The sequence below is a fragment of the Myotis daubentonii genome, chromosome X (assembly GCF_963259705.1).
Source record: "Myotis daubentonii chromosome X, mMyoDau2.1, whole genome shotgun sequence".
Taxonomy (NCBI): Eukaryota; Metazoa; Chordata; class Mammalia; order Chiroptera; family Vespertilionidae; genus Myotis; species Myotis daubentonii.
The window spans coordinates 53,340,813-53,363,569 of NC_081861.1; the positions used below are offsets into that span (position 1 = coordinate 53,340,813).

Here is a 22,757-nt window from a genome sequence, read left to right on the forward strand (position 1 = left end):
GGCCGAGGCAGAGGTCATTAGGGGTGATCAGGCCAGGAGGGGAGGGCAGTTGGGGGTGATTAGGCTAGCGGGGTGGGCAGTTGGGGGTGAGCAGGTTGGCAGTGGGGGTAGTTGGGGGTGAACAGGCTGGCTAGGGGGACAGTTGGGGGTGAGCAGGCCGGCAGGCAGAGTGGTTAGGGGCAATCAGGCAGGCAGGCAGATGAGAGGTTAGGAGCCAGCGGTCCCGTATTGTGAGATGAATGTCCAACTGCCAGCAGTCAGACATCCCCCAAGGGGTCCCAGATTGGAGAGGTTGCAGGCCCGGCTGAGGGACAATGCCCCCCCCCCCCCCCCCCGCATGAATTTCACACACCAGGCCACTAGGATATGTATAACTAAAAATAATTACACTAGAAAGCTATGTTTTCTGTTTTTCTTTTTTAAAATCTTTTTTGTATTGCTTTCAAAGAGGAAGGGAAAGGGAGTAGGAGATAGAAAAATCAATGATGATAGAGAATCATTGATCAGCTGCCTCCTGCACACCCCACAATGGGGATCGAACCCACAACCCAGGCATGTGCCATGACCAGGAATCAAACTGTGCCCTCCTGGTTCATAGGTCAACATTCAAACACTGAGCCATGCCATCTGGGTGCTTTGTTTTTCTTTAATGACCAAAGTTATTTTTATAATTTTGTGAAAGTCTTTTGATCTTTACCTGAAGTATTTGCAAGTAGGCAAAGGAGAAGAAAACATTTGGGGCTGGCTAGAAGCAGTGTTACCTGAGTGTTATTTTTTTCAGGGAGGGAAGTAATTCTTAAGAACTATAAGGTGAGGGAAAAGTAGGTTTACAGTTGTTTGTATAGAAAATCATACAGTAATTAATAGATAATAATCGACTTATATAAAAACCATGGGTGGTGTTTGTCACATACAGACAAACAGCCGTGACCAAGCGGAAGGAAGTCCACAGCCTGTTTATCCACATTTGAGATAGAGGCCTGTCCGCATTTATCATACAACTAGAGGCACATGCCAGGGTTGTCTTGGCAACTGCTGCGCCCTACCCCGAGCTGTTTCCTGGAGGTGTTTCCTGTAAGGGCAGAGTTTGAGGCAGGAACCCGCCCTGGGAGCATGGAGGCAGATCTTTCTAAAGTGTGCTGCGCCAGCACAGCCAGGGAAAACCTGGGTGGGGGTGGCTGAAAGGCTTAGAAAAGACAGACAAGAGAATGAAAGCCGGGTCTCAGTGGGACGCTGCTTCTCTGAGAGACAGCGCCACGCCCACAGCCATGCCTTTATTTTATAGCAGATGCTAGGAGGCAAAGTAAGGGCGTGACCAAGATGTTTACAAACATTCTCCTGGGTTTCAATCCTACTCAACTACCTGCACCTGAACTCTATCAAGCCCACATCACTCAGGCACGTGGGGCCACGTGTTCGGACCATAGGTTCAAAGCTTACAACTACAGCTGGTGGCTATAATTGTGCTGGGAGGGCCCTGCCCTCCAAGCTGGGACTTGCACGTGGCAATGAGAGGACTGTGCCCTCTCATCAGTCCAAGGCTTGAACCTGTCCAAAACACTGTAGCGGCTCCCCACAATAAAGTTTCAATTCTGTTTCTTTGTTACTAATGTTGTGGCCCCACCCCATAACCAAGAAACAAAGGAAAATTTCCCCATCGAATTTCTGAATAATATTACCCCTTTGGGAATGCCATGTCATAAATTAAAATTGAAAGTGGGTGCAATCATCATGCTATTGAGAAATCTCAATAGTAAATGGGGTCTTTGTAATGGTACCAGATTTATTATCAAAAGATTACGACCTAACATTATCGAAGCTGAAATATTAATAGGATCTGCAGAGGGAGAGGCTGTTCTGATTCCAAGAATTAATTTGTCCCCATGACACTGGCCTCCCATTTAAATTGATTCGACGACGGTTTCCCGTGATGCCAGCATTTGTGATGACTATTAATAAGTCACAAGGACAAACTCTAGATAGAGTAGGCATGTTCCTACCTGAACCCATTTTTGCACATGGTCAGTTATATGTTGCTTTCTCTTGAGTTTGAAGAGCATGTGATGTTACAGTTAAAGTTCTAAATACTTCATCACAAGGGAAATTAGTCAAGCGCTCTGAAAGTATTTTCACTCTTAATGTGATATACAGGGAGATATTAGAATAAGTTTAATCACTTTATCAGTCATTGTTTGCATCACTGTTGTTTTTATATCATGTTTTTGTCATTTTTATATCATGCCTCTGTTGTTGTTGTTATATCCTTTTGTTACTGTTTATTTATTAATAAATTTATATATTATTTTCATATACATTTTACTAATTTCCTTTCATCTCTCACACTTCTATTATAGAGAAAGGGCAAATAGCAATATTAAAATATCTCTAATTCCCTTTTTAAAAAAATATATTTTATTGATTTTTTACAGAGAGGAAGGGAGAGGGATAGAGAGTTAGAAACATGGATGAGAGAGAAACATCGACCAGCTGCCTCCTGCACACTCCACACTGGGAATGTGCCCGCAACCAAGGTACATGCCCTTGACCAGAATCAAACCTGGGATCCTTGAGTCTGTAGGCTGATGCTCTATCCACTGAGCCAAACCGGTTATGGCAATTAATTCCCTTTTAATGTGCATGAATTTTGTGCACCGGGCTACTAGTATACGAATAAGCTATGTTTTGCGTACTCACAACTGTAAACCTACATTTACCCCACCCTATATTTTAAAAACACAAATATGCCATCTGAACCAATAGCAGTTTAGCTCAAGCTATAGAGCTATGCAAACATCACACAATCCAGTTTAGAACGTTTCCATTACCTCAGAAAGTTCCCTCTTGCCTGCTTGTGGTTAATTGCTATTTATACTCCTAACCCCAGACAACCACTAATCTACTTTCTGTTCTTATAGATTTGCCTTTTCTGGAGAGATTATATGAATGGAATCATATGATATATGGCCTTTTGTGTCTGGCTTAATGTTTTCAAGGTCCATCTATGTTGTAACATGTTTCAGTACTTTATACCTTCTTACTGCTGTGTAGCATTCCAGTGTATGGACTGGACTACATTTTGTTTATCCATTCATCAGTTGGTTGACATGTGTTTTATTTTTCACATGTAGTTTTAGCTCTCACTTTTAGATTAATAATCCACCCTGTTGATTTTTGTACATAGTTAGAGGTAGGGGTTCAACTTCATTTGTATGTAGATATCCAGTTTTCTCCACATCATTTGTTGGAAAAGTCTGCTTTCTTCCATTAAATTGCCTTGGCATCTTTGTCAAAAATAAATTGAAAATAAATACAAGGTTTTTATTTCTGATTTTTCTTTCTGTCCCATTGATCTCTGTCTATCCTATATTAATACCACACTGTCTCAATTACTGTAGCTTTATTAGTAAATTTGAAAATTGGATAGGGCAATTCCTGCAATTTATTCTTCTTTTTTCAAGATTGTTTGGCTATTCTGGGTCCTTTGCCTTTCCGTGTAAATTTTAAAGCTTGTCTCTTTCTACAAAAAATAGCCATTGGAATTTTCATAGGGATTACATTGAATTTGTAGATCAGTTTATGGAGAACTGCCATCTCAACACCACTGAGTCTTTCCATCCATGAACATAGAATATCTATTTATGTAGTTTGTCTTTAGGTGTGTTTTTTTTTTAGCAATACCTTGTAGTTTTAAGTATGGAGGTCATACTTCATTTGGTACCTTTATTACTAAGTGTTTTAATTTTTTGATACTATTGTGGATGGAATTATTTTCTTAATTTCATTTTTATATTGTTCAGTACAATTATGTTTTACTAATGTCAAAATGTGTATGGTATATCCCCCGCCCCCAGTTTTAACTATTTACTAGCATTCAACTTATAGTATGATATATAATTTAGTAGGCCTGCAGGAACCAATCACTGAAACCTGTCATTGGACTAGCACTCGAGGTAATTAATTGCCTACGTGCAGTTTTTGCCCTTAAAGAATGAAATTCCTAAAAATTTTGAAGTATGTTAATACAGAAATAGTCCTGGGAATTCAATTTGAAGACATGACAAAATGTTTACAGTAAAGCTAACTTAATACGGATTTGTGTTTCTTTATATTTTATTGATTCTTAAATTTTTATAAAATGTATTGCTTTGCATTTAATATGTTGATTCTTCTGGCCTCAAGTTAATGGTTTGTTATAGTGTTCATTTACATTATTATCACATTGAAAAAATGTTATATAGGGAGAAAAATTTTACCCTGCAGTTAGCTATTACTACAAAAATAAGATATATTTTGCTGGGCTCAATGTACATTGTTTTTCTAGCCAGCCATTATTTAAATAACTTGTTCATAATGTGTGATTTTACAGTGCCTATAAGATAGAATAAATTATTATACTTTAGAAACTGAATAACATTTGGGCTTTTCCTATTGGCTGAATAAAATTAAAGTATATTGATTCAAATCTTTAGTTTTTCCCTTATAAAGTTTTTCTTAAATCTTTGGCACCAGTTATTGCTTATCAACTAATGAGCATTAATGAATACTAAAACAAATGGCCAAGTTTATTTGTGTACGTTAAAAGAAAAATTCAGATTATCATGCTTACTTCAAAAGCTTATTTTACTACAGGAAGTTGCTGTTTTACATGGTAAAATTAATGGTATTTGTGTTGCTCTGCCCTTAAGAAAATTTAAGGACCACCAAGTTAAAGAAATCATTAGGAGGGGAGTAGAAATGTGAATATACTCAATGTATTAATTTGCTTATAGGCCACCAAAGACCTACGAAAATCTATACCCTCAACTTAATGACCACCTGTATGGCACTTTTAGGCTATAATGTGTAAAAAAGCAGTTAACACTTTTCTTCAACAAAACATAAATGTCAAGTAGATTGCTATATGCTGGAAAGCTAGGGAGAGCAAATCAAGAACAGTCTTGTCTACTGTTTTTATAGTTTCCAAACAGATAGACAAATACTCTTCTGTAATTATAATACTTAGAGCTGTAAACACCAATATGTAAAGTTTTATAAATCGTATATTAGAAGGAGAATATAAGTTATGTTCCTGGTACTTTTTTGGTCTCAGATTAATGATGCATGACATTTCCTCCCTTTAGGCATGCTGCAAAGGAAGGTAGAAGAGGTAGCACAGGTTTTCCAGAATCATCTTCACAAGGAGCAAGAACACAATGTCAGGATGGCTTTTAATTGAATGACCATATCTTCAGCGTGTTATTTTTGGTTTATACATTATTTAAAAATTTTGATGACATTAAATGTAGTAGTAGTTACAATTGGTATATAATTTTTGGTTGCAATAAAGTATGTATGTGTTTAGGGTGTTTTTTCTATTTAAATATTGTGCCTTTGAGAATTGTACTGTAGTTTGGCTTTTAGATTAGCAAATCAAAGCTATATTAACCCTTTTGTCTAGGAAGCAGCCTATTAGATTATGACTCTGTTTTGTAATTAGGTAATATATACAGTATCATAGTATAGTGCAGTTTATATAAAATTTTAGTTTGCATAAATTAGATATGTGTGTGCGGCTTCTTGATTTAGGCAAGCCTTTATAAAGTTATAGTACCTAATCTGTTATTCCCACTTCTCCATTATTTTTGTGTATCTTAAAAAATATATATCAAGATTTTCAAATTATCATTTAGAAATAGGTTTCCCTTGTAGAAAAACAAATTTTCCTTCCATTTACCAAAAATAAACTCTTGTAGGAAAGAAAAAACTGTATCATAGAGAAATACATGCCAAAAAATAAATGCCAACTAGTCTTTGGGTGCCTGTTGTAAAGTAGTAGTATACAGTATATTGTAAAGTCTCTCCCCTCAAGGGAACTTACTGCCTTAGCTTGAGGTATAATTAATACCTATCTGTATAAAAGTAATATAGACAATACAAGGGAGTGTGTTATGAGTCACAGAAAGTGTGTTATAGAAAATCAGAGATGGGAGGAAGAGTTAGGGTGGATTTGGGACTTGAATTAGGTTATTTTTGAAAGGCAATCTGTTTATTTTTGATGTACAGTTATGCTGGTGTTTTACCACATGATTCATAATTATTTGTTTGTGTATTTGTTCATTTCTTTTTCAAGAAAAAGCCTTGCTCTTAGCTTGAGAATAATCTGATCTCTTGTGTTCCATGTTTGACCTAAGTCACAAATAATGGCGATATTCTAAAATATAAAAGTATAACACCAAAATAAACTACTTGAAAGTTTTTTAGTGGCTAGTGCTTAGTTTTCTAGAATTACTGAGCTGAATTTCTGTTGTGCTGAATGTACATGACCATCCTGAGGGGTACATATTAAGGGAATAAAATATTTTTCAAATGAGTAGTAGTGATTTTCATCACCTTATGAGTAAACTAAATATCAGAACGTACATAGCCTCTTTTTTTCCTATCCAAACTTCTCAAATTAGTAGTTCTTATTAGTTAAATTTTCATTCCCACTCAAAAATGTAGAATATGAAAATAATCTAGAGACTATTTAATTTTGTGGATGATTTCTGTGGGTAAAATGCTTTTGAGTATAATCTTGAGTTCTCTTAATTTTTGAATCCAGTATTATTACATGCTATTATACCCTAGAGAAAAGCATTTTAGTATTGTTTTTGGAGGTCCAACTCCAGTAAAATAGTCTGTTCATAAATTAAGTTCCACATTCAGTATTGGAGGAAATACTGGATTTTGTCTTGTTGATTCTTTTTTTAAATATATATATATATATATATTTTTATTGATTTTTTACAGAGAGGAAGGGAGAGAGATAGAGAGTTAGAAACATCGATGAGAGAGAAACATCGATCAGCTGCCTCCTGCACATCTCCCACTGGGGATATGCCCGCAGCCCAGGTACATGCCCTTGACCGGAATCGAACCCGGGACCCCCCAGTCCGCAGGCTAATGCTCAATCCACTGAGCCAAACCGGTTTCGGCGTCTTGTTGATTCTTAATTAACTAGACAATTTCATTTGGACATAATATTTTCTCTATAACATGAAAAAGTTGGACCATGTTAAGTTTTTCTCAACTGAAAGAAATGACTTTTCATTTCTTCAAAGTTTTGTGATTCTTTTATGTCTTTTCACTACCAGTAAGTGCTTACTATAAAGTTCCTTAGTAAAATAAAGAAAGAGAAGGCTAAAGTACTCCTATTGACTTTGTACTGGGAGTTCTCTGTGTGTGTGTGTGTGTGTTTGTTTTTGTTTTACAGGACATAGAGGAGGACAGTGGATGGCAAGTGGCATCTAGTTTAATAAGGTAACACTGCAAAATTTACTGGTACTGTTTGGAATCTGGAGCCTTGGACTAAATTATCTTTAAGGTTCCTCCTGACTCTGGTTCAACATGACACTTTTGAACAAATATTAATTAACAGATGAGAAATAACCAATTTTTGCCAGTAATTTTAAGGCAGCATTTATGTAAGGTGATTAAATCTTGAGCCCCTCTAATCATTGTTAAAGACCAGCTGAAATTATATGAAGGAGAATTTTTTAATTTGTCATGTTTACACTTTCCCAGTGCTTGACTACTTTTTTGTTTTTTGAAAAAGATGCTGTATAACAGCATTTATGCTATCTCATATTAGATGAGTGATCCTTCAAGGAAAGATTTTTGGTTTTAGCATCTTCTTCCATATCTATAAATGGCTTCATAATGTATTCATCAGAAGTGTGCTATGAACAAAGTGCTCAAAAAGAACAAATCCTGAAAATATGTCTATTTTAAGGAGGAACTTCTGGCTTAATTAAACAACTTGTTTAATTGTCAGAAAGACAAATGAGGCATATTTTTCAGTTTGTCATAAATTCTTCTAGGGGTGAAATGACCTCATACTAATATCTCTGTGCCTGTGAATAACATCTAGAAATCTCAAAGTTTTTTATATACCGTCTGATATCCTTTTAAAGTAGGGAGAGGGATGCCATGGGAAACAGAATAGCTATTATTCCACAGTTAATAAGTTTGGCAGAGCTAGAAATAGCCTGATGTTCCACCTAGTGTAATTTTCTGAATGTTTGTCCCTTGGTACCTACCACTTGGGCTGGCTACAGTCATACGCAGGCACATAGAACACTTTCTTATGACCTTGCTATCTAGTTACAATTTCAGCCTATGTGAATATATCTTTTTCGCCATTCATTCTCCACCCATCCTACCTAGTGCATTTCTAATGTAGTGTGTATTAGAAGTTGTATACAAGTCTGATGTGGTGGTTAGTATAGTTTTGTTTCACCCTTTGCCACTTTCCCAAGGAATAAACACACTATCAACCTTGGTGTATTTTTCCATTTCCTTATTGATTAATTTGTCAATTAGACATTTTGGTTGAGCGGCAGAATTCAGCCCCAGCACCATATAGGATTTGCTTGGTGTAGGCTATAATATAACCCACACTAATACTTCCCATGAGATTTTTGATCTATTAGTAGTTCCCAGGATAGAAAGTACAATGTCTTTCAGAAGCTGCTCTTTGGTTTTCTCTTCTAACTTGACCATGACAATATAGCTAGTTTGAATACATTTGAACCTATTGGATAACCTATTGGAATATTTATTCATAGATGGCCATCCTGTCAAGTGATTTTAAAACCATAGTTTTGTATATTACTTTATAGTCACTCTATTCTGAGGTATTATCCCCATTTTCCAGGTGAGCATTCACACACAATCAATTGCTATGCTAAAGGGAATGAGCATTTATAATTACAATTGCCTTCCACAAAGGTTGTACCAATTTATGTTCCTACTAGCAATGTATTAAGAGTGCCTATTTCCCCATGATCTCAGCAAAACAAGTGCGTTCTCAAACTTGTGGATGTTTACCAATCTGGTAGGTTACTATAGTGTGCGCTTTAAAAATAAACTTTATTTTTTTAACAGTTTTAGGTTTACAGAAAAGTTGCATAGTACAGAGTTCCATATACCTCCACTCAGTTTTCCTTAATGTTATCATCTTAACATAACTGGTATATTTGTCACAATTCATGAACCTTATCATTAACTAAAGTGCAAGTTTATTCATATTTCCTTTTTTACCTAGGGCCCTTTTTCTGATCCAGAATACCACATTGCATTTAATCATCACCATGTCTCTTTTGATTCATTTGGCTGGGACAGTTTCTCAGACTTTTCATGTATTTCATTAACTTGACAGCTTTGAGGATTACAAGTCAGTTGTTTCATAGTCAGTGTACTTTGAAATTTCCATCTTGTGAGATCAACATCTTTTTTTTTTCATATACTTAAGAACACTAGTATTTCCATTTCTGGGAACTAAGAGCCCATGCTCTTAACAAGTATGCTGTATCCCTTTCTTGATTCACAATAATTAAAACGTTCACGAGCCTGAGTACATATGGATTTCTGATTCTCCAGAAGTACATGTCTTTTAAGCCTCTGTTACAGATAGAGGAGAACCATTAGCGCAAGAGATGTCAAACTTGTGTCTGATCATTGTGGTTACACAGGACGGACCAGAGGCTCCACTGGAAACAGCAGGTAGGCCAGATAGTAAGTCCTTGGAAGCCGAAGCGGGCTAGTAAGGACACATTTGAGGGAAATTGGGGGCGCCAGGATTTAGTGATACCGAATGAGAGGGTCAAGAAGTCAAAGATTACTCCTAAGTTTATGAGCTGGATATTTTGGGTGTTGCCTTTAACCTCCAAACAATTTAAGAGAAATATTTGAACAATTTACAACATACCAGTTACTCAATACGTTACGTACTTTCTCTTTCCCTTTCTTTAGCTCTGCGCTACTACAATTCCCAGAGCCCCGCACTCCACCACAATCCCCTCAGAGTTGGCTGCGCAGAATTCTGGGACTTGAAGTCCGAGGCCTGTTTATCCAAGTTAGAGAAAAGGGCCTGTGGAAACATGAAGAGGTAAGGGCTTGTCTGAGCAGGCGGCGAAGGGAACTCTGTTTTACCTTTTAACTTAAAATGGCTTTTATTACTTTGTGTGTGGGGTATGTCACGTTCTCGGGATGCGGTTTCGTGTGAGAGGGAAGACAAAAGGGAGCAGAGGAGACGGGCTAGGCAGGCCTCCTGGGCGAAGTTCAGGAAGGGCTGCCGCCGCTGCCGGTTCCTACAGAAATGACCTTTCAGCCCAGGCATCTAAGCCCCGGCGCGGGTCCCCTGGAGCCGGACACATGCTGTGGCTTCTTCCTATTGCAGATGGACCCACCCAGGTGCTAGAGTCTTGGCCGACTAATGCCTCGTGCCAGAGAAACCCAGGCCAGCTCCTCCCTATACCTCCACCCTGTCCTCAGAAAGGGGACCTGGGTAGGCGCCTTTATCTGCAGGGTGTGTGTATTAAAGAAAACGCGGGCATGTAACGTTTTCAAATCTTATAGTAAGTCATACTTTGATACTTTGTTTCTACAAATTTAGAAGGCAAAACCAATTCAATGTCATAGGAAAAGAAAGGCACTTGGTGCGAGCAGTTCCCCCTACTGGTTCTGCAGGAAATGGCAGCTTTAATTTGGCTGGTCATTGTTGAAAGCCTGAGCTTCCCAATTAATCCACAAGCCTTTTCTAAGGATTCTCAAATTAGTTTTGTATCCACTCTGCAAGTAGAATAATCGCTCTGGAATAGGGCTGTATATTTACAATTCTTACTGATACTATGCTGTCCTGCAACTGTCAATTTCTGTATCTTTTAAGAAACTGGTTCTGATTTTCCCTGCCTCAAAATGACTTAAAAAAAATGTTTCTAGTGATATGTCTCATACATGCAAAATAATGTATATATAAAGTTTAAAGAATAATAATAGACTCATACCCACTACAAGTTTTAGACCTGAAACATTACTAGTACCTTAGAAGTCCCCAGTGTCCCTCCCAGATTACGTCTCCTCTCTCCCTCCTCAGGGGACCATTATTCAGAATTTTGTGCTTATCATTCCCTTTCTTTTTAAAAAAAATAGTTTTATGACTTATGATTTTATCCCTAAACAAAATATTGCTTGTTTTATCCATTTTTCAACTTTATATAGATGGACACATTGTATACATTTTTATGTGACTTGCTTTTTTTACTCAACATTTCTGTTTGAGTATTTAGCTATGGTTTACTCATTTCAAAGCCACTTTAAACTTAGCAAAAACTTTCTGAATTCTAAATAATAAATAAAAATTAGGATACTTAGAAGGGATTTTTAAAACCCAGGGCCTAAGGATATTTTAACAAATGGGACTTATACCTATTTCCCAAAATAGGTATGTCTTTCTAGAGCGTGAGAATCTTGCTTATAATTATGAGGGATACTTTTCCTAGGTCCCAATAATAAAGGACTATTTTATAAGGTATTTTAATATTTATTTTCCTCATGGAGTTAGCTCAATTTTTGTTTTTTGTCTTTTATAATCTGTTGTTGCCTAAAATAATTCTGCTATTTCTTTATACTCTGATGTTTTAAGTTATTTATGGTTAGTTGGCTCATGTTAGCATTACCTAGATTTCTATACAGTAGTGCCTGGGCCAGTGATGGACACGCGAACTCATTTTTTTGGTTGATTTTTCTTTGTTAAATGGCATTTAAATATATAAAATAAATATCAAAAATATAAATCTTTGTTTTACTATGGTTGCAAATATCAAAAAATTTCTATATGTGACACAGCACCAGAGTTAAGTTAGGGTTTTTCAAAATGCTGACACGCTGAGCTCAAAAGGTTCACCATCACTGGCCTAGGCTATATAATGTTATGATCCCTTTCACATTTGTTTCTATGCTTTTTCCTTTGGAGATCTCCTTTTCACAGCTCCAGATTCTGACACTATAGATGACTTGATATTTCCATGTTCAGCCTGATACTTACCTGTGCAATATTTCTCCTGTATCTCACTTCCCTTTTAGCTAATATCACTTATACTGTCACCTCAGACTCAATATGTCTTTGAATATTCCTGGTGTTTCCATTGTAATAGGTAGTTGACCCAACCTGGCTAAAACGATACTGATGTTCCCTTTTCCCAAACTATTTCACCTGGAGCTTCCTCTTTCCTTCATTGGTACCATTGTTCTCTCAGTTTGAAATTTGGAGGTTATCTTTTACTTATCTTTTACCCTATTTTCAAAAGGCCTCTCTCATCTAACTCTTCAGTTCTGTCCCCTGTTACCACTTCACTTTGGACTTTTGTCCTCTTATCCTTGATAAGTTTTCTAGCTAGTTCTTTTGGTTTCTTTCCTACTAATCCATAAGGCATGTTATAACCACATTCTTTTTCCTAAACCATCACTTGTACCATGCCACTTAACTGCCTAATAAATTACTTTCTAATACCTATACATTAAGATCCAGGCCCCTTAATTGGTGTATTTAAGGCCACACAAGATCTGAGTCTATTTACCCCTCCAAGATTATCCCCCAGTTAACCCATACTTGAATGTCAGCTAAATTGAACTTCTTGTTAACCCCCAGAACATCTCATACTTGCTGCCCCTTTTCTTCCTTTCATCATACCCAGTCCTTTAAATGCCAGTTTAAGAAGTCTTCATTTTACCCTCCTAATTCCCAGTTATTTCTTTCTTCTGTGAACTCCTACTAATTTGGCATATGCTTCTTTGTATTGTCATTCTCCTCTCTCCTCCCTTACTTTCCCCTCCTTGCCAGGCACATGTACACAATACATACATACACACCTATATATTTCCTCTCCCTAAATAAATTGCAAACTCCTTGAGGATAGGGACTATGTTTGAATACCTTTGACTCCATCAGTGCCTTACAATGTTTTGTGTGTAAGTAGGTATTTAATAAATGTTTATGGAATGAACATAAAGTGCAAAGGATTGTTAGAGAAGGGTCTTTGAACAAATGGGGTCACCAAAGGTAGATAATATAGGTAAAGAATCGATTTTGAGGTTTCACTATCTCTTCTGCTCTCTGTATGTGTCCTTATATCTACTCCAGGGTAAACAGCTGTGTGAAGAGTGATGATCATGTCCTGGAAGAGTTAGAAACAGAAGGGGAGAGGCAGCTGAAAAGCCTCCTTCAGCATCAACTTGACACCTCTGTCTCCATTGAGGAGTAAGTATTGATTTTGCAAACAGGTAAAGTATCATAGACCTTCACCTCCAGGTGACCCCTTTTAAAGCCTGGATACAACACTCCTCTCCCACCCCCTGTTCCTTGGCAAACTTCTACGTATTAGTCAGGGTTTTGCTTCTATGTCTTTTCCTCTGCAGATCCTCCCATATTCTACTACATATATGCTAAGTATCTTTCCTATGTCTTCCCTTAACATACATAGCACTTACAACCCAATATTATCATTGCCTGTTTACTTGTCTCTCCTTCTACTGTTCTTCCACAAAAGCAGAAACCATTTTTATCTTTTAAACTGTTAAATCCTCAATACCCAGCATAGTGTCTGATGTATAGTAAATACTCAATAATCAAATATTTGATTCAGTCATTTATTAGTCCTGGATGAGGGGACTATTGGTGGAGTTCCATATTGGTAACAGTGGCACTTCAGCCTAGAAATAGGACATGAGAGAGAAATTGCCGATGAGTTTCATTGTGCCTCTTTTAATGGTGAGCCCTATTTCTGTGAACTGTAATTTGAAGATGTTCTTACTCTCTTCATTCTTGGTTTGCAGATGTGTGTCTAAGAAAGAGAGTTTTGCTCCTGGTACTATGTATAAGCCCTTTGGGAAGGAAGCAGCCGGAACTATGACTTTGTCCCAGTTTCAAACATTGCACGAGAAGGACCAGGAAATTGCTGCCCTCAGGGAACTAGGGCTCAATGAAACAGAAATCTTGATCTGGAAGAGCCATGTTTCAGGTGAAAAGGTGAGTGGGGCAATTTTTTTCTGGAAAGTGCAGAGCAATATCTCTTCATTTGGCACTGAGAACCTTTTTATTTTTAATTCTCACAAAACTAAGCTTTTTGTCTGAACCTTCTTTGATTCCTAGGACAGGCACCTTGAGAAAAGAGAAACTATCCCTTGACTGATTAGCTACCGTATCTATAAATACTCATTCTGGGCCTTGATCATCATTGCTCTTACTTTAAGTTTCAGACCATCCCTTTAAGGGTATGTCCTCTATGATATATGCCCTCTCATTTCTCTGATTTCAGAGGACGAGACTGAGGGCAACCCCTGAAGCAATACAGCACTGCCTTCAAGATATTGAAGAAAGGATCTCAGAGCGTCAGCGCATCCTTTGCCTGCCACAGAGATTTGCTAAAAGCAAACAGCTGACCCGGCGAGAAATGGAAATAGAAAAATCTTTATTTCAGGGTGCTGATCGTCACTCCTTCCTTAAGGCTCTTTACTACCAAGGTATGTGATCACCACTGATGTGTTCTTTCACTAAGAGAGAGAGATTTACCATTAGTGCATTAAATATGAGGAGTTAGCTAAGTGGGTAGGGGAAAGACAAACTTTCACTACTCTTTAGGAATGCGTGAGAGACAAATATGTTCAAAGTTAGTTGCAGTTCAATTGCTATTTGTAGACATGTGAAGAAAATGCTGAGGGAGCACAGAACATAGAGCCTCAAGTCTAGTTGGGGGAGTCAGGAGTTGACATTTCTAAGTCCTGATGGGTTAACAGAGATTTGTCAGGTTAACAAGATTCAGAGGACATTACAGATAATAGGTGAATAGGAACAGGATTGTGAAAGGACCTGGGAACAATGAAAAGGTCAGTGTGGCAGGCAGTATAGGACTTGGCAGGGATTTAATTACAGGAGATGACCCTAGATAGGTGAGGCTAGATTGTAAAAGTTTTTAGACTGAACTATAAATTAGCACAAAATCTATAGAGAAATGGTCTGTGTCTTAACCAGAAAGAATGAGTGTAACAGATAAGTTTTGCTAGGCACTGTGTAAGGTGCACAGAAGTTTAAGAAATGGTTCCCAACATTAAGCCAATTACAGTCTGGTTTGAGAGAAACAGGACATTTTACTAACAATGCTAGATACAGTTGTTAAGTGCTGTAGGAGTTCAGAGGAGGAAAAGGCTACTGTGCATTGGCATGACTAAAGAAGTCCTCTTGGAGGTAAGGTTTAAATGTTCTTTTAATGCTATATTCTTTAGGGTGGAGAGGGAAAGGCATCACAGCAGATATTGTGAGCACTATGGTGTGTTCGGGGATGTTGTGAGAGACAAGGTAGCTAAAATTTTTGACCTTTCTGTGGTAGACAGTATAGACCTATACAGAGTTAGTTATTCAGTTAGTTAGTTTGGATATGGTTAAAGGTTTTTGAACCAGGAGTAACATGAGAAACGCAATATTTGAAAATGATTAATCTGGTGACCAAGAAATACAGGGTGGGGCAAAAGTAGATTTATATGGAAAATAATACAATACTTAATAAATAATAATACAAGAATAAACTGCTTTACATATTCACAACTGTAAACCTACTTTTGCCCCATCCTGTATGATGAGAGAGAGAAAGAGATGGAAGCAGAGGAAATGATTTAAGAGGTAATACAGTCCTTAGACATGAAGATATGGACTAGAATGATGGCAGTGGAATTAGAAAGAGGTAGATATGATTGTAAGAGACATTACAAAGTAAGAATTGGTAAAACTTGTTGACTGAGGCTGAAGGAAGACAGTCAATAAAGAAGAGTGTGTCAAAGGTAATCCAGGTGTTTCAAGGCTGTGTGACTTAATTGTCAAAATTAAGAAAGCTTTTATGGGGAAATTTTGAGGAAAATAATGAGTTTGATTTTGAACGTGTTGAATTAGTGAGAATGGCAGGTTCATTAAATGCAGATATTGAGGAGGCAGTTAGAAATGCAACAATGAAGCTCAAGGGAGAGGTCAGAACTAGATCTATAGAATTGGGAATCATCTATGCTTAGATCAGAAGTAAAGCCATGAGAATGAATGAATGATTTTTTAGATACCATAGACATGGAAGAGCAGTGGTGAAGGCAGGAAAAACAAAACAAAGGAATAGCCTTTTATAGAGAGGCATTAATACGAACTGATTAAGGACATGGGTTCTGGAGGCAGATTCCTGGAGGCAGACTCATGGGAAAATTCTGGTGCCCCACTTAATTCTGGTGCTTTAAGATTTTGGGCAAGTTACCACTCTGTGCTTCAGTTTCTTTGTGAAGTGACAATATTAATAGTAGCTATATAGTAGGATTGTTCAGAAGGTTGAGGTAATACATGTGAATCAGAGCAGTGCCTGGTATTTGGGGGTGGGTGGGTAGTATATGAATCTGTTTTTCCTATCTTTGAAACTCCTTACTTTAAACCTTCACAGCATACCACAAAAAGACAAGTGCAGACAAGTACATGACCTCAATGAAGAGGAAGATAAAATTAGGCACAAAAGGCAAGTTGAGAGTTTTCTTACAGTGTTAGATTTAGGAATGTAACCTAGGGTCCCAGACTTCTAAGTTGAGTGTTTAATTCCTTATCCAGTATATGACAATGTTTATAGGAAATTATCCAGAGGTAGCATATTATTCTGATATAGAATTTTAAAGAGAGGAGCTAGAAGAAGTTGTAAAGCTTTTACATTTAGTGTTGTTGAGTTTTTTTCTCTATACCTTTAAGTTATTGTACCAGACATAAAACAACCTTAATAATTTTTACATCTTATTTCACAAGTAATTCTGAATATTTTTATTATTCAGTAAAGTATAAATATTGATGATGATGATGATGATGATGATGATGATGATGATGATGATATAATAGCTAATATTTTCTTTTATTTTTTAAATGAACTTACAATGATTTTTGGGGGTGGACAATTCTGTGAATTGTAAAGCATGTAAATCATGTAGATTCATGTAATCACCACCACAGTCAGGATAAAGAACAGCTCCATCACCCTAAAACTTCTTCATACTGTCCATTGGTAGTCACCCCCAACTCCACCCATAATCTCTGGCAATCACTGATCTGTTTTCCATCACTGTAGTTTTGTCTTTTATAGAATGTCATACAAATGGAATCACAAGATATGTAATCTTTTGAGAGTAGCTTCTTTCATTCAGTGTAATGCCTTTGAAATTCATGCAAGTTGTGTGTATCAGTAGTTCATTTTGCTGAGTAGTGTTCCATTGTATGGATGTTCCAAAGTTTGTTTATTCATTCACCCATTGAAGTATATTTGAGCTGTTTTCAGGTTATGGTGATTATGAATAATACTGATGTGAACATTCTTGTACAGGTTTTTGTGTGAACATAAAATTTTTATTTCTCCAAGGTAAAATATCTAGGAGTGGGATTACTGGGTCATATGGTAAGTGCTTGTTTAACTTTATAAGAACCTGCCAAACCATTTTCCAGAGTGGCTGAATCATTTTGCATTCCCACCAGCAATGTATGAGAGTTCCAGTTGCTCTGCATCTTTGTCAGCATTCGGTATTGTTGGTACTTATTTTAGTTATTCTATTAGCTGTGAAGTGGTATCTCATTGTAGTTTTAATTTGCATTTCCTTGGTGGCTAATGATGTTGAACATCTTTTCATATGCTTATTTGCCATCCTTATATCCTGTTTGCTGATGTGTCTGTTCACATCTTTGGCTGTTTTTAATTCGGTTATTTATTTTCTTCCTGATGACTTGTGAGAGTTCCTTATATATTTTAAACACGATTCTTTGTTGGATATCTGATTTGCAAATATTTTATCCCAATATGTAGTATGTCTTTTCATTCTTTTAACACTATCTTCTGTAGAACAAAATTTTTATTATGGTAAAATATACCTTACTAAAATGGACTGTTTTAACCATTTTTTTAAGTGTTCAGTTCTGTGGCATTAAGTATATTCACATTGTTGTGCAACCATCACCACTGTCCATCTACACATCTTTTTCATCTTCTCAAACTGAAACTGTGTACCCATTAAACACTAACTCCCCTTTCTCCCCTCTCCTCAGCCCCTGGCAACCACTGTTCTTTCTGTCTCTATGAATTGACTACACTAGGTACCTCATGTAAGTGGGATTATACAGTATTTGTCCTTTTTTCACTTTGCATAATGTCTTCAAGGTTATTCATGTTGTAGCATATATGAGAATTTACTTTTTTAAGGCTGAATAATAATCCATTGTATGGATACACCATGTTTTTTTAGTCCATTCATCTGTCAATAGACACTTATTTTGCTTCTACCTTTTGACTATTGTGAATAATGCTGCTATGAACCTGGATGTATAAGTATCTGTTGAAGTCACTGCTCTCCATTCTTTTGAGTAAATACCCAGAAGTAGAATTGCTGGATCATATGGTAATTCTATGTTTATTTAATCTTTTGAGTAATTACCACTGGTTTCCATAGAGGCTATATCATTTTGCCTTCCCACCAGCAATGTACAAGGATTCCAGTTTCTCTATACCCTCGCCAACACTTACTTTCTTTTATTTATTTTTTTAGACTAGCCATCCTAATGTGTGTGAAGTGGTATTTCCTTATAGTTTTTTAAAAATATAGTTTTATTAATTTCAGAGAGGAAAGGAGAGGGAGAGAAAGATAGAAACATTAATGATGAGAGAGAATCATTGATTGGCTGCCTTCTACACACCACCCACCAGGGATCAAGCCCACAACCCAGGCATGTGCCCTGACCAAAAATCGAACTGTGACCTCCTGGTTCATAGGTTGATGCTCAACCATTGAGTCACACCAGCTGGGTTCCTTACAGTTTTGTTTTTCATTTCCCTAATGACTAGTGATGTTGGTCATCTTTTCATGTGCTTTTTGGACATTTGTATATCTTTGGAGAAATGTCTAAGTCCTTTGCTATTTTTTAAATAGGTTGTTTGTTTATTTGTTGTTGGGTTGTAGGAGTTCTTTATATATTCTGGACATTGATCCTTTATCAGATTTATGATTTGCCTATATTTTCTCCAATTCCTTGGGTTGCCTTCTCTCTCTGTTGATAGTGTCCTCTGATGCACAAAAGTTTTTATTTTTTATGAAGTCCAGTTTCTCAATATTTTCTTTTGTTACTTGTGTTTTTGCTGTCATATCCAGTAAATCACTGCCAAATCTAATATCATAAAGCGTGTCTCCTGTATTATCTTCTGAGAGTTTTATATTTTTAGCTCTTACATTTAGATCTTTAGTTCATTTTGAGTTACTTTTTGTGTATGGTATAAGATAAAAGGTCCAACTTCATTTTTTAAATGTTGGTATTTAGTTTTTCCAGTACTACTTGTTGAAGACTGTTCTTCCCCATTAAATGAACTTAGCACCATCTCTGAGAATCATTTGACCATTAATATGAGAGGTTCTCCATTGTATTCCATTGGTTTATATTTCTGTCTTTAAAGCAGTGCCACACTGTTTTAATTACTATAGATTTGAAATAATAATTTTGTTCTTATTAAAAATTGTTTTCACTATTTGTGGCCCCTTGAAATACCATATGAATTTTAGGATAGCTTTTCCTATTTCTGCAAAAATTGTCATTGGGATTTTGGTAGAGATTATATTGAACCTATAGATCACTTTGGGTAATATTGACATCTTAACAATATTAGGTGTTCAATCCATGAACATGGGATGTCTTTACATTTGTTTGAGTCTTTAATTTCTCTCAGCAACATTCTGTAGTTTTCAGTGTACAACTTTTTTGCTTCAGCAAATGTTTTAAATTTTGAGATAATACAGTTTGTCAGATTTTTTCTCTCATGGATCATGGTTTATTTTTCACATGCCTAAGAACTCTTTCTAATACCAGATTATGAAAAATATTTTTCCTTTGTTTTCTTCTAACAGTTTTATAGTTGTATATTTTACATTTTGATCTATGATTCATTTTGACTTTGTATAAGATGTGAGGGTTAGGTTGAGCTTTACTTTTTTGCCTATGTATGTCCAATTGTTCTAGCGCTAATTATTGAAAAGAGTATTCTTTTTCCATTTACTTGCCTTTGCATTTTTACCAGAAATCTGGCTATATGTTAGTATTAATAATGAACATCATAATTAATGGTGGAAAATTGAAAAAAATTCCCCCAATATCAGGAATAAGGCAAGAATGTCCACTCTCACCACTTCCATTCACAGTGGAATGAAATTAGAAATCAATAATAGAAGGACATTGCCCTGGCCACTAAGGCTCAGTTAGTTGAAGCATCATCCTGTACACCAAAAGATTGCGGGTTTGATTCCTGGTCAGGGCACATACCTAGGATGCAGGTTCGATCCCTGGTTGCGATGCATACAGAAGGCAACCAATCAGTGTTTCTCCCTCTCCTTCTCTCTCTCCCTTCCTCTCTCTCTAAAATCAATAATAAAAAATAATAATAGAAGGAAATTAAGAAATCTAAAAATATGCGGCAATTAAATAACACTACTGAATAACCAGTTGATCAATAAAGTCCCAAAGGGCATTAGAAAATACTTTGAAATGAGTAAAAACAAACATAACATATCATAACTTATGAAATGCAGTAAAAGCAGTATTTTAAGGGGATATTTAAAAGGTGAAAATGCCCATATTAGTAATAAAGAAAGATCTCAAATTACTAACCAAAACTTGTATTCTAAGAAGCTATAAAAATTTGGCCAAACCCATAAAAATGTACAACACCAAGAGTGAACCATAATGCAAATTATAGGCTGGGTAAATTTGATGTGCCAGTGTAAGTTCATTATTTGTAACAAATATACCACTCGAATGGGAGATATTGCTAATAGGTGAGGCTATGCATGTGTAGGGACAGGGGACTGTGGGGGAATTTCTGTACTTTCCCTTCAATTTTGCTGCTAACCAATAACTTATCTAAGAAAATAAAGTCTTAATAAAATAAAAAATAAACCACAAAAAGAAGAGCAAACTAAACTCATGTCAAACTAAAGGAAAGAAATAATAAAGTTTAGAGGCAAAATAAATGAAATAGAGAATTGAAAAAATAGAGAAAATTAACAAACCAAAAGTTGTGTGTTTTTTTTTGGAAAGAGCAACAAAATTCACATTTCTTAAGCTAAACTTACTGAGGAAAAACGAGAGAATACTCAAAATTCTTTTACCCTGCTCTCTTTGATTCTTTTTTTCATTGAATATCTTTGTCCATCATTTTACTTAAACCTTTTAAAAAATTCTAAATTGTAGACAGCAAATAGTTAGATTATGTTTCTTTTTTGGATTATGTTTCCTAGGTAGGATATTGTTCAGTTGAGTAGAGTGTTTACTTCATTTATATTTAACTAGAGGCCTGTTGCACAAAGAGATTTGTGCAATAGGCCTTCCTTCCCCTGGCTGCCGGCACCGGTTTTCCTCCGGCACCTGGGACCCAGGCCTTTGGTCTGGCCGCAGCAGAGAAGCCAAGCCTCTTGAGTCTTCAGTCTCCAGTCTTCAGTCTTCAGTCTTCACTCGGCTGGAGCCTTCAGTCTTCGCTCTGTGCCTGAGTATGCAAATTAACCACCATCTTTGTTGGGTTAATTTGCATAGTCACTCTGACTGGCTGGGTAGCGTAGTAGAGTGACACCAATTTGCATGTTTCTCTTTTATTAGTGTAGATTAAGGGTCTGGTGCACGAAGATGGGGGTGGGTCCCTCAGCCTGACCTGCACCCTCTCCAATCTGAGAGCCCTTAGGGGAGCCCTCTCCAATCTGGAAGTTTCTCTCTGTCTTTGCAATCATAAGAGTGAATTGTCTGAGATCCCCAACCCAGTTTGGTTTGTTGGTCACAGAATAATAGAGGCATTTTTGTTTTCTTTGCTTCATTGGTGGAGATTTCCTGAAAGTTTTAGAATATCTTCCCTTTAATTTTTCCTAGACGCTCTGATTTTTTTTTATTTATTTATTTATTTTATTGCTTAAAGTATTACAAAGGGTATTACATATGTATCCATTTTATCCCCCTGCCCTAGACAGTCCCCTAGCCTCCCCTATCACCCAGTGTCTTATGTCCATTGGTTATGCTTATATGCATGCATACAAGTCCTTTAGTTGATCTCTTACCCCCCTACCTCCTGCCCCCCAACCCTCCCCGGCCTTCCCGCTGCAGTTTGACAATCTGTTTGAGGCAGCTCTGCCTCTGTATCTATTATTGTTCAAAAGTTTATAATGGTCTCTATTGTCCATGAATGAGTGAGATCATGTGGTATTTTTCCTTTATTGACTGGCTTATTTCACTTAGCATAATGCTCTCCAGTTCCATCCATGACGTTGCAAATGGTAAGAGTTCCTTCCTTCTTACAGCAGCATAGTATTCCATCGTGTAGATGTACCACAGTTTTCTAATCCATTCATCTACTGATGGACACTTAGGCTGTTTCCAGATCTTAGCTATGGTGAATTGTGCTGCGGTGAAAATAGGGGTGCATATATCCTTTCTGATTGGTGTTTCTGGTTTCTTGGGATATATTCCTAGAAGTGGGATCACAGGGTCAAATGGGAGTTCCATTTTCAGTTTTTTAAGGAAACTCCATACTGTCTTCCATAGTGGCTGCACCAGTCTGCATTCACACCAGCAGTGCACAAGTGTTCCTTTTTCTCCACATCCTCTCCAGCACTTGTTGTTTGTTGATTTGTTGATGATAGCCAGTCTGACAGGTGTGAGATGGTACCTCATTGCTGTTTTGATTTGCATCTCTCGGATGATTAATGACTTTGAGCATGTTTTCATATGTCTCTTGGCTTTCTGAATGTCCTCTTTTGAAAGGTGTCTATTTAGGTCCTTTGCCCATTTTTTGATTGGATTGTTTATCTTCCTTTTGTTAAGTTGTATGAGTTCCCTATAAATTTTGGAGATTAGGCCCTTATCAGATATGTCATTGGCAAATATG

The 22,757-nt window shown here is 36.8% G+C and overlaps 2 protein-coding genes across 4 annotated transcripts in view; both read left to right on the top strand.

Annotated features, from left to right (window-relative positions):
* The window catches only part of NUP62CL (nucleoporin 62 C-terminal like), a 57,106-nt gene extending 50,872 nt beyond the window's left edge, over positions 1–6,234 (top strand). Inside the window, exon 7 of the mRNA XM_059678649.1 lies at positions 5,121–6,234. The gene's annotated coding sequence lies outside the window, so the exon portion shown is untranslated. The remainder of the gene's footprint in view (positions 1–5,120) is intronic.
* A 3,586-nt stretch (positions 6,235–9,820) lies between these two features.
* Positions 9,821–22,757, top strand: part of RBM41 (RNA binding motif protein 41) — an 80,987-nt gene continuing 68,050 nt past the window's right edge. For 2 of the 3 annotated variants that reach the window (XM_059679923.1, XM_059679925.1), the window contains exons 1-5: positions 9,821–9,907; positions 12,941–13,057; positions 13,633–13,825; positions 14,115–14,319; positions 16,266–16,337. In XM_059679923.1, the coding sequence (XP_059535906.1) occupies positions 9,900–9,907; positions 12,941–13,057; positions 13,633–13,825; positions 14,115–14,319; positions 16,266–16,337 (595 nt within the window). In that variant the 5' untranslated portion in view covers positions 9,821–9,899. The remainder of the gene's footprint in view (positions 9,908–12,940; positions 13,058–13,632; positions 13,826–14,114; positions 14,320–16,265; positions 16,338–22,757) is intronic. The other variant, XM_059679924.1, reaches the window with a different exon arrangement.